The sequence below is a fragment of the Microtus ochrogaster genome, unplaced genomic scaffold (genome assembly GCF_000317375.1).
Source record: "Microtus ochrogaster isolate Prairie Vole_2 unplaced genomic scaffold, MicOch1.0 UNK43, whole genome shotgun sequence".
Lineage (NCBI taxonomy): Eukaryota > Metazoa > Chordata > Mammalia > Rodentia > Cricetidae > Microtus > Microtus ochrogaster.
This window is the reverse complement of record NW_004949141.1, coordinates 1,777,283-1,788,117: the sequence shown is the minus strand read 5'-3', so window position 1 is coordinate 1,788,117 and position 10,835 is coordinate 1,777,283. Positions and strand designations below refer to the sequence as shown.

The 10,835-nt window shown below is 53.8% G+C and overlaps 1 protein-coding gene across 1 annotated transcript in view; it reads right to left on the bottom strand.

Moving 5' to 3' along the window:
• Vwa5b2 (von Willebrand factor A domain containing 5B2) overlaps positions 1 to 8,716 on the bottom strand; it is a 17,030-nt gene extending 8,314 nt beyond the window's left edge. Inside the window, exons 1-14 of the mRNA XM_026790160.1 lie at positions 8,537 to 8,716; positions 8,278 to 8,366; positions 7,667 to 7,909; positions 7,295 to 7,443; positions 7,044 to 7,214; positions 4,315 to 4,534; positions 3,990 to 4,147; positions 2,908 to 3,039; positions 2,553 to 2,677; positions 2,027 to 2,182; positions 1,127 to 1,237; positions 839 to 1,047; positions 644 to 755; positions 6 to 175 (exon numbers count right to left, since the gene is read on the bottom strand). Of these exons, the coding sequence (XP_026645961.1) occupies positions 6 to 175; positions 644 to 755; positions 839 to 1,047; positions 1,127 to 1,237; positions 2,027 to 2,182; positions 2,553 to 2,677; positions 2,908 to 3,039; positions 3,990 to 4,147; positions 4,315 to 4,534; positions 7,044 to 7,214; positions 7,295 to 7,433 (1,703 nt within the window). The 5' untranslated portion in view covers positions 7,434 to 7,443; positions 7,667 to 7,909; positions 8,278 to 8,366; positions 8,537 to 8,716. The remainder of the gene's footprint in view (positions 1 to 5; positions 176 to 643; positions 756 to 838; positions 1,048 to 1,126; positions 1,238 to 2,026; positions 2,183 to 2,552; positions 2,678 to 2,907; positions 3,040 to 3,989; positions 4,148 to 4,314; positions 4,535 to 7,043; positions 7,215 to 7,294; positions 7,444 to 7,666; positions 7,910 to 8,277; positions 8,367 to 8,536) is intronic.
• Between the last annotated feature and the right edge of the window lie 2,119 nt (positions 8,717 to 10,835).

Sequence of the window (10,835 nt, the reverse complement as noted above, 5' to 3'; positions counted from 1 at the left end):
GGGACCGGAAGCCATCCACCCTGAAAAGTGAGCAGTAGCCGAGCAGCTGGTCCCCAGGGTAGAGTGTTGGGATCTCCCGGGGGGTCAGCAGTGCCTCCACAGCATCAGGTACAAACCAGTCCACGGAGATGTCACTCAAAGCAGGTTCCAGCGCCTTCCGCAGAGCCTGCACCAGCTGCAAGGAGTGATGAAGGACATGGGGGAAAGGGATGTCACAAACAGACAGAGCGTGCAGGATGCCCTTCCCCCAATGTCCTCTGCCCTGAGCTGGGGGGGAACATAATCAGGCTGGAGTCAGGAGAAGGAGTTGGGGTGTACCCAAGCAAAGGAACTGAGTAGTTGGTTTGTGTCCTGGCCTGAGCTTTGTCACACAGGTGGCACAGACTTGAAGATGAGGCTCCTTTCAGGTCATAACAGCAAGACTCAGGCTGGCCAGAGGCTGAGTCCCTATTCCTCCGCCTTCCACAGCCTCCCTCCCTCTCACTAGTACCAATAGTTCCCCTAGCTGGTTTCCTGGGGAGAGAGACTGACAGAAGTCCAGTGAGAGTGCCAAGCTCACAGGGCCTAGCCAGGCTCTGTTTCCGAGTGTAGTTCTGGAGAAAGACCTCCGGCAGCAGGAAAGCGAGCATAGGCTCCCACTCACCTTAGGCTGCAGTCTCTCCCCAGGGCTCAGGAAGTAGGCCTGCCCCCTGCTGAGGACAGACAAGCCATGGAGCAGCTGGTGGCAGGCAGGTGCCAAGGCAAAGGAGAAGCACCTGGCAGGGAGGGGAGCAGCTGTGACACTCACGAGCACCTTAGGGGTGTCACTCTTAGCCACTTAGAGCTGCCCTCTCTATACCTGGCTGCACCTCTGTGCCACCTCATCAACTCCAGGGCTTGGTGTGCCGTGGCAGCCATTGGTGAGGCGGCAGTGATCAGGAAGAGCTGTCGAGGATGGGCCCTGTGCTGGGGTTGCCCTAAGGCCCAATCCAACACAGCCAGCACATCAGGGGGACCGCCGACGGCCTGAAGAGTCTCGATGCTCTCACAGATGAGCTGCACGGTGTCCTGCAGAGAAAAGGCTTAGGCTGGGCTGGGGTGAGCTGAAACATCTCCACAAAGTTCCCAAAGCCTGACACATACTCACATCACCGCAAGGCCGGCTCTCTGGGAAAAGGGGCTGTACCGATGTCCCAAATGTGGCTAGGTTGACAAGTGTCTGAGCTGGGAGGGATTTTACAGCCAAAACGATGGCATCCTGGGGAAAGCCAGGATGAGAAGCATGAGCCGCCCCACGGGCGGGTAGAGAACAAGGAACCCCAGACCGATTCTCTTCTCTGGTTTGTAATTAAGTGGGGCTGCCCGAGGTCATGAGAGACGCCCAGAGCATGTGAGGACGTGGTCCCTAGAAACACGAGGGAGCCTTGAAGAATATGAGAGACATTTGGGTGTGGGGTGCTCTGGTGAATCGGTGCCTGTCAAGTTTTCGTCTCTGTGCCTGGCTTGCAGAGTGTGGCCTTTAGAAGAGACTCTTGAAGCAGTAGTGGCACACGCCTTTAACCCCAGTACTTGGGAGGCAGAGGCAGGTGGATCTCTGTGAGTTCGAGGCCAGCCTGGTCTACAAGAGCTAGTTCCAGGATAGGTTCCAAAGCTACAGAGAAACCCTGCCTCGAAAAAGCAAAGAAGAGACTCTTGAGTACCAGGGATGGTGGCGCACATCTTTAATCCAGCACTCGGGAGGCAGAGGCAGGCAGATCTCTGTGAGTTCAAGACCAGCCTGGTCTATGTAATGAGCTCCAAGACAGCCAAGGTTATAAATATGGAGATCCTGTCTCAAACAACTAAACGAAACAAAAGGCGTGGCTCCTGGAGTCTGGGAGAGAGACCCAGGTGTAGGGATGAGGCGGAGGAAGAATCTGGCCTCTCTCTTGTAGACAGTAATGCTAAGTAAGCAACAAGGGAACCCCTGACCTCGAGAGGCTACCACAGCCTACCCCAGCCTGCTGCCAACCCCCAGCCCCGTGCCCACACATTGAACCCCACAGGCCTTGTGTACTGCGCTGCTGCCATCTAACAGGAAGAGGAGCTCCCTCGTAGCTGCACTCAAGTGTCCAGGCTTGGAGCTCAGGTCTGGGCAGAAGCGCAGCACCAGCACGGGGTTCAGCAAGATGTCCTTATGGAAACGGCGCTGCAGGAACCACACCTGAGCACAGGAGCCGGAGTTAACAAAGCCAGGTGCTGTGTAGCTACGACTGAGCGCAACAGGGAAACCCAGCCTTGAGGCGTTTTTTTCTATCCTATTCACTTAGAGGGCCTCTTTTTTTGTAGCAATTTAATGACATCATGGCTGTTGTCTGCCTATGTTAGACCCGCCCCCACCCTTGGAGACCTATCGCGGAGGGATCCACACAGGGCTTCCTGGGACTATTGGTTACCCTCTCTGTGATGGTGCGGTACTACAGCGAGAGTGTACTGAGAACAGAGGTCCCACTCGTCCTGGCATAGTTTCATCTGCCTGCTTCTCACGTGCAGTTTTAGCTAGCTCCCAAGCGTGATCTCATAGCCAGCCATACCTGCCGTTCCCCATCACTGTCTCTTCGCTGCAGCCGCTGGAAGTCATGGCGGGCCCTCACTCGGGCCTCGTATTCTGCTGAGCTCAAACTGCCAGCCTCCAGCATCAAGTGTGGCTGATGGGGCTCTGAGAAGAAGAGACACACCTCTGTCAGGTGGCCCCTGCCTCTGAACCCCAACTGCTCAGCCCTCTGTCTTCGGAGCACCCCTGCAAGTCCTCCCTCTTTGCTTCAGGGGACCCATCCTCCAAGATGACTAGGTCCATCTTGCCTGGAGTTCTAAACTATAATTGAAAACTGCTTCCCATGCCTTTCATTAGCATAATAGAGCTGGCCCACTGTGTGCCCCATCTCTCACCACTGGGGTGCAAGAGGATCTCCAAGGCCCGATCACATGGATGGCCCTCTGCCAGTGTGACACAGATAGTGGCTGCAGAGCTGGCGTGAGGGAGGGCATCTGCACGCAGGGCGTGAGAGGGACTCTCTAGTCCTGAGGAACAGGGAGGTAAAGATGAGTCAGAGCCCCTTCACTCGGGGTCCCAAGAGCACAGGTACGGGCTTTCCAGGTAATGGTGACTCTGGGCAGGGATTGTGGCTGGGTTAGCTATGTTCCAAGTCTGGTCTTCAGGCTTATATGGACAAGGAAGGCTACAACAGCTTACAAGGGCTGGGATGCGGGTTCCCAGTTCTGTGCTTGAACTGGTCAGAGGGTTACATATTCAATTAGCATCCTCCCCCACCTCTTGCACAAAGAAAAATCTACTCTGTTACTTGGACCACGGCCACTGTTAAGTATCGCTCTTTTTTTGTTTGTTTGTTTGTTTGTTTTTGTTTTTCGAGACAGGGTTTCTCCGTAGCTTTTGGTTCCTGTCCTGGAACTAGCTCTTGTAGTCCAGGCTGGCCTCGAACTCACAGAGATCTGCCTGCCTCTGCCTCCCGAGTGCTGGGATTAAAAGCATGCGCCACCACTGCCCTGCTCTCTGTAGCTTTGGAGCCTGTCCTAGAACTAGCTCTTGTAGACTAGGCTGGTCTACAGAGATCTGCCTGCCTCTGCCTCCCAAGTGCTGGGATTAAAGGCGTGCGCCACCACCGCCTGGCCCAAGTATCACTCTTGACATATGTGAATGGAGTAGTATATAAATGGATTATATTGATAAAAATAGTGTGGGAACCAGTCTGGCACAGGTAGTAGAGGCAGGAGGATCAGGAATGCAAAGTCATCCTCAGCTAGCTATGTAACAAGTTCGAGGCCAACCTGGATTATATGAAACCCTGTCTCAAACAAACAAACAAACAAGCAATATCAAAAATACTATTTAGAGGTTCCCAAGACAGGTCTCTGTCTTCTTTTTAACCCCTCTTCTCTCACCTATGAGCTGTGAATTATTTCCCAGTCTGCCACACTGAGCAGGGTGGCCAGGTTAGGCCAGAGACACCTACCTGCCAGTAGACATGGCCCAGTCACCAGCATCTCGAAGGAGAAGGTGTATGGAGCAGGACAGTGGGCAGGGCCTGAGAACACGTCCGGAGGGGCAGTTGGTTGCTCCCAGGCCTGCCCTTCCTCCTCAGGGCTGCTTACCCCAAAGCAGCTAGTGGGGCTAGAAAGGAGCAAGAGGAGGGTTGTTGGGCTACTGTGAAGGTCACAAGACCTTCTGGCTGACTGATTCCCCCCCCACCCTTCTTCACTCTGCCCATCCCTGGGGCCCCCTCACCCTCACTAGACCCAAAGAAGTTGAGGGAGGAAGGAAATCACCATAGGCCCAACCTGTCGTCACAGAGCCCCGGAGACCTGGGGGACCCTGGCAGGCCTGGCTGGGCCAGCGGGGTGAACACGGTGGGCAGGGCCACATGCATCACCCCATCAGGCCTGGAGGGCAACTCCCGGCTGCTGCACAGGGTCACTGTCATGGTACCAGCCGCAGCAACGAGGCCAGTGGGCAGCACCAGCGTGGACCGGGCTTGGGCCAGATCCAAGACAAGATGACCTATGATAAGTAAGGAAAGGGGTCAGAGAATGCTGGAAGCAGGGAGGATGGGGAACGACAGTGGGAGGGGTGGAAACTGAGTCACCACAAAGTCTGGCAAAGCAGGACTTTGTGTAGTTGGCGAGAACATGAGACAGGGTGGCGCGTGAAGTGAATGGTGGCAAGAGCGTCCAGGTGATGGAGGGATCTGGGGTCAGCAGACAAGAGCACAACAACACCACAGTCAATGGAGGACTGAAGAGGGCCGCATCTTCATCCCTAAGGTCCTGGAGGACCCTTTCCCCCCCTGTCTGCCCTTCCTGTTCAACCGTAGTTTGCAATCACCCCCAAGACCCTACCTTGTGGACAGACACCTCCCTCTAGATTGGGACCCGATGTGTCCCAAACCCTCTGTTCACAACCGATCCAGGGTCCCCCAGGTCCCCTAGAGTGGCTCCTGAAGTTTCTACTCTCAGAGAGGTTAGGGGCAGCAACTGCTTAGAGGCAGTTTGAAGAACACAGAGCAGCGTTCCCATACAGAGCACAGGCCCTCTTTAGAATGGAGGCTTCTCTGAGGACTGGTGGGGTTGAAGCATCACCACTGCTGGCTGTACCATCTACAGTCTGGCCTCAGTTTACCTTGACAGCCCCACTTTGCCTTAGCTCACAACAATCATTTGTTCATTCTTGCCAGAAATACTTGCTGAATAAGTTAAAGGAAGAAAAAAGATAAAAGGAAGGAAGATAAGAAAAAAAAAGTAGGCATGAGAGAAGAGACAGAAAGAGAGAGAGAGCAAGCCCAGCATGGTGGCACACACCTTCAATCCCAGCACTCAGGAGGCAGAGGCAGGTGGGTCTCTGAGAGTTTGAGGCCAGCCTGGTCTACATGGTGATTTCCAGGCCAGCCAGAGCTACTTGGTAAGACCTTGTCTCAAAAATAAATAAATAAAAACAACCGAACATGGGCTGGAGAGATGGCTCAGTGGTTAAGAGCATTGCCTGCTCTTCCAAAGGTCATGAGTTCAATTCCCGGCAACCACATGGTGGCTCACAACCATCTGTAAAGAGGTTTGCTGTTCCCTTCTGGTCTGCAAACACACACAGATTGAATATTGTATACATAATAAATAAATATTTAAAAAAAAAACAAAACAAAACAACCGAACAAAGAAGAACAGAGTGAGTTGCCCCTCCGCGCAGCTGAGGGTGATGCAGTGAGAAGAACACAGGCTTTGAGCCTGAGCTCCGTGACTCCTAATTGTGTCATTTGACAATCCTCTTGGGAGCCCTTCACTTCCTCACACACAAAACAGAGAACAAAATTAGATCTCGGAGATTACGGTGAGGAATAAATGAACTAATGAATACAAAGCACCCAAACTTCAAGGGTCACGGCCATCACTTTCATTACTTATAGGGAAGCAATTCACATCCCATACTCTTTCTAGAGAGAATAGAGCTTACAGGCTTCATAAGCTGAAAATCCTTTGGGGTCCTATATTGGTATCATCTTTGTTTATACCATCACACCTAACCTCCACTTCAGCAATTCCTGCTCTTCCAGTTAAATGCTGGCTCCTCTTTCTGGAACATTCCTGGGGCCAGAACCAACTTATTGTTGCTTCTACCTGTCTGTGAGGCTTAATCCAACTCACAACACCACTGGATTCTGTCCCTTTTCTTACCCGGTAGTCGTATGGGCAAGAATTGGAAGAGCATATAAATGAATAAACAAAAGGACAGGATGCAAACCACAGAACATAGCACAGGGCAGAACTTTCATCCCCTTCGGCACTCACTGGGTCCCTTTGTCCCAGGTTCTGTGTTAGGTAATGGGCCTAGAAATGACCAAAGCACACAGCCCTGAGCACAGGCGCTAATGCTGCAGGAGAGAGAGACAAGCAGATGCGGTGACAGTTACTCTTCTTCTATAGCGCTTCTGGCTGAGGAGCAAGGGGAAGAGTGCAATCAATAATTTGTGGAGGACGAGGGAGAACTTCGTAAGAAACATTTGAGTAACTCTCAACGAACAAGCACAAATGGGCTAGTTAGATCTGGAGATGATATAGCAGGAACGTCTGACAGTCCGTGGTACCTGGTACCCGAGCAAGGCTAGCAAGACAGAGTGAGAACCTGGTTTCTTAGGCAGGGCTTTGCATTTGATTCAGGAGCTAGTCAGTTCACACTGGGGACTTGGGTCATGTGTATAGCCAAAGAGATAAGGGACTGGGGAGAACTCCCTTGCGAAAGAGAGGTCTCTGCCACATCCTAAAGAGATTACGGCCACCTGGACAGTAGGGGCAGTGTCTGGCTGCCTGGCTGCAAGCCTCTGACTTGGCCTGGGTCACATTCTTCCAGCACCAGGTCCAGGTCAGGTGTCCAGTCCATGATTATAGGGTAAAGGGATGAATGAACGGATGGAAAATAAAATCGGTGTCTGGAAAAAGAAAGAAGATGGGCGGGAGGCACGAGGGTGCAGGAGCAGTGGCTGGCATTCGAGCGTGCGGGTTCGGGCTCAGAGCTTACTCACCCTGTGAGCAGCGGCGGGGCAGAGAGGTCCCCAGTCCGGGGCCCAGAGCACGGCAGCAGGGGGCCTGCAAGCGGCGCCGGCTCTGCAGCTGGAAGGAGACACGCCGTCCGGCTGCCTCTGCCTCGAAGCCAGATACCACCTCCGCCTCGGCCAGCGGGTACACGAACACGCCTGCAAGCCGGATGGGCAGATGCGCTGTCAAACACCCACCCCCACCCTTGCTACCTCCCCTCGCCCGCACCAGGCCTCACCATCCACCGGTTGGGGCTGCGGGTTGTGATAGGTGAGCCGAGCCCGGAGGCTGAGACAGGGTCCCTTGGCGTAGGCCCGGACACAAGAGTCAGTGAGCGGCAGCGGCGTCCAGCTGGAGGGGCAGTACAGGCCGGGCATGGTGCCCACCCTGCGTGAACAGGGGCTGGATGAGGGGCGCCCCTCCTTGCGTCCTGAAGGCTAGCTATGCTACCCGACCCTAACTATGGCTGGGGACTCAGGAGAGCAGAGGGCGCAGGGCTGGGCCGGGAGGGAACCCCCTTCCCGCCCCATCCCGCCTCCAGGTAGACAGGTGGCGGAGCAGATAAGAAAGGGGGTGCGGGGATGGCAAGATGGGCATCCTCGCCTGTTACCTGGGTAGCCAGAGGGTAGGGCAGCTCTCGGTAGCGGGGGAGTGGAGGGTTAATGGTTAACCCTCCCGTCCAGGCGCCCGCCAGTCCCCCTGCGGGGATGTGTGTCGGAGGTGGGGGGGGGTTCCACAGCTGTTCCTGCACCTTCTCGGGGCCTCGCCACCGCCCCCGTACCTGCCCCTTCCTCCGGGCTCCCCACGGCTGCCAGCTGTCGGAAGTGGCGCGTATGGAGAGATGGAAGATACCCTGGAGAGCAAAGGTTTAAAGGGCCAGCATCGTTCCAGGCCGCCCCCAGCTCACAAGGGTCCCCAGGGCCCGGGTGAGACAAGGGCTGCAGTCTTTATCGCTCCTTGCCTTGAGACTGGAGTACTGAGAGAGGCTGCAGACTGGCTTGGAAGGTTGCAGTAGGAAGAACAAGAAAGGGACGTGAAAACGCGTCTGGGGAGGTCAGATGTGCAGAGGTGTAGCGGGCAGCGGGAGTCCATGTGATCTGTCTAGAGCGCCTCTCCCTGCCTAGGCTAGCCTGAGACTAGATGGCTGCTAAGGTAGCCACCAGGGATGCTACAGGGTGGGTCTTGGGATCACCCCCCCCCCTTGGGCAGTCCAAGCCTCACCGTCACTTCTTGGCGGAGTTGTGGGCGTCGCGACCAGACTAGAGTGGGTGATGCCTCCTCTGGGCTCCAGGCTGCCCTTGTCCCTGCACCTGCAGGGTCCGATTAGGAACTACAGCTGAGATCCGGTGAGCCGGGAGACAGACGCCAGTCCGGCTGCCGGTCGTCCCACCCGGGTACCCAGGGGCCGCCTGTCCCGCCCGCCTCTGCCCCGCCCGCCACTGTGGTGGGGGCTGCGGCTCCGCTCCTTTGGGCACCGTACCCTCTCCGCGTCAGCCCAGGCTGGCGGAGCCCGGCGAGACTCCGCAGTGCAGAGACAGCATCCCAGCCGCTGCACGACCCCCACCAATGCCAGAATGAGGCCTCCGAGGCCCCACCTCTCTCCATCCTTCTGGAGGAGGTAGGGAGTTTCGTGAGCAAACCAGGGCGGCCGAGTCTGCAAACACACACCCCCTTCCCAGCACTGCAGTGGTCCACCCACCAGCACCCCGCCCTTGGTGGACTGCCATTCACTGCAGTGACCCTCCCTCGTAATTGCAGCGGAAACCAGCGTCCCACCATCTAAGCCTGGTTCCCGCAAGAAATAAAATTCTTCTTAGTTACCTAGAAACCTCCCCTTTCGCAGCATGTGCCTTCGTTTAACTGAACTCCGCTCAGTCGAGGCTCCCCATTACTGCCGCAACGGCCCCACCCGGAAGCAGCTTGCTCTGCAGTCACTGCGTTTTTTTCCCTTTCTCTGCTGGGAGTGGGGAAGATGTGCAGGATGGTTTGCTTACTCAAGGGCCTTGAGAATGAAGCCTTCCTGCTTTCCCAGGGGGCGCGGACTGTTCCTGTCACAGCAGTGACCCCCGCCCCCACCATCAGCGAACACCTGAGGAAAAAACATTGTTGCATGAAAAACAGGTCCCTTGTTATTTGCAGGATTCTCGTGTGTTTGAAAGTATTCCACGGCGAAACGTTAGGAAATTCTGTAAGATTTTCCCCAGGACCTTGGATTCTTGAGAGTCTAAGAATCCAAGTCCGAGAGTCCAAGCAAGAGGATGCTGTGTTTGGGTTCACCCATGCAAGCACTCCGAAAGATGCCCTACTCCAGCTCCGCAAAGAGAAGGAGAGTTGTGGGTGGGAGCAGCCGGAGGGAAATGGCCTTTTCAGTCAGACCCGGGCGTATCCACTCCCCGTTTATTAACTCTGTTCAGCTAAATCCAGTTTCCATCACCATGCGTTCCTCGGAGTAACCCTTGCCTCTTTGAGCACCTGAGCCCTTCTCTTTTGTTAGTAGGACAGAAACAGCTTGGCCTTTGCCTGTTGAGCCATTTTCCTGCCCCATCCCCCTTTAGGTGTTTTTGTTGTTGTCTTTTCTCTGTATAACAGCTCTGGCTGTCCTGAAACTCATTCTGTAGAGTAGCATGTACCGTGCTGGCTTTTAACTCACAGAGACCTGGCTGCCTCTGCCTTCTGAGTGCTGGGATTAAAGGGATGTGCCATACCGGTAGTAAAACCAGGCTGACCTAAAAGTTGAGGCAATTCTCTAAGCTTAGCCTCTCTAGTGCTGGGATTACAGGTATGGATGGGCCAGTGTAATTTTTGTTGGCTGTGAGACTGAGGTAAAGGGTTTTTTGTTTATTTCTTTGTTTTACATATGGAGTCCAATAGCTCACACTATTTGTTAAAAATACTATTTGGAGCAGGGTGATGGCTACTTTCAGCACTTTAGGCCAGCAGATCTCAGAGTTTGGGGTTAGCCTGGTCTACACAGTGAATTTCGGGACAAGATAGCCAGGGCTGCATGCAGAAACCTTTATCGAAAAACAAAACAAAACTATTTGAGAATTGCTCAGTGGGTAAGGTAAAGTGCTTCCTGGCAAACCTGACAACATGAGTTTGACTTCTGGGACCCCACATGGTGGAAAGAGAGCATTTATTTCTACAGGATATGTGAATGCTTCTGTATGCACGTGAAACGCAGGACATGCATGTATGCACGTGGTGCCTAAAGGAGCCAGAAGAGGGCATCAAACTGGAATTTTGTATGGCTGTAAACCATCATGTAAGTGCTGGGAACCCAAACCTGGTTCTCTGCAAGAACAAGTGCTTTTAACCCCTTAGCCATCTCTCCAGCCCCAAATATATGCAATTTAAAGAAAGTTTAATACTATTTTTGGAAGGCAAAGACAGGAGGATCTTGACTTTGAAATCAACCTGGACTATATGAGACCTTATCTTAACCAAATAAAATACACAAAAATAAAATGCTATCTTTTCCTCTATTGAACTGCCCCTGCGTCTGTCAAAAATAAGTTTGTGGGCCTATGAGATAGTGGCTTAGTGGGCAAAGGCTCTTGTTGCCAAGCCTGACAACCTATATGTCCCCAGAACCTATATGGCAGAAGAATGAATACTGTGACATCATGTGCACCTCCTCCACAAATATGCTCATAAAATAAGTAAAATGCTGGGGGCTGGAGAGATGGCTCAGAGGTTAAGAGCACCGACTGCTCTTCCAGAGGTCCTGAGTTCAATTCCCAGCAACCACATGGTGGCTCACAACCATCTGTAATGAG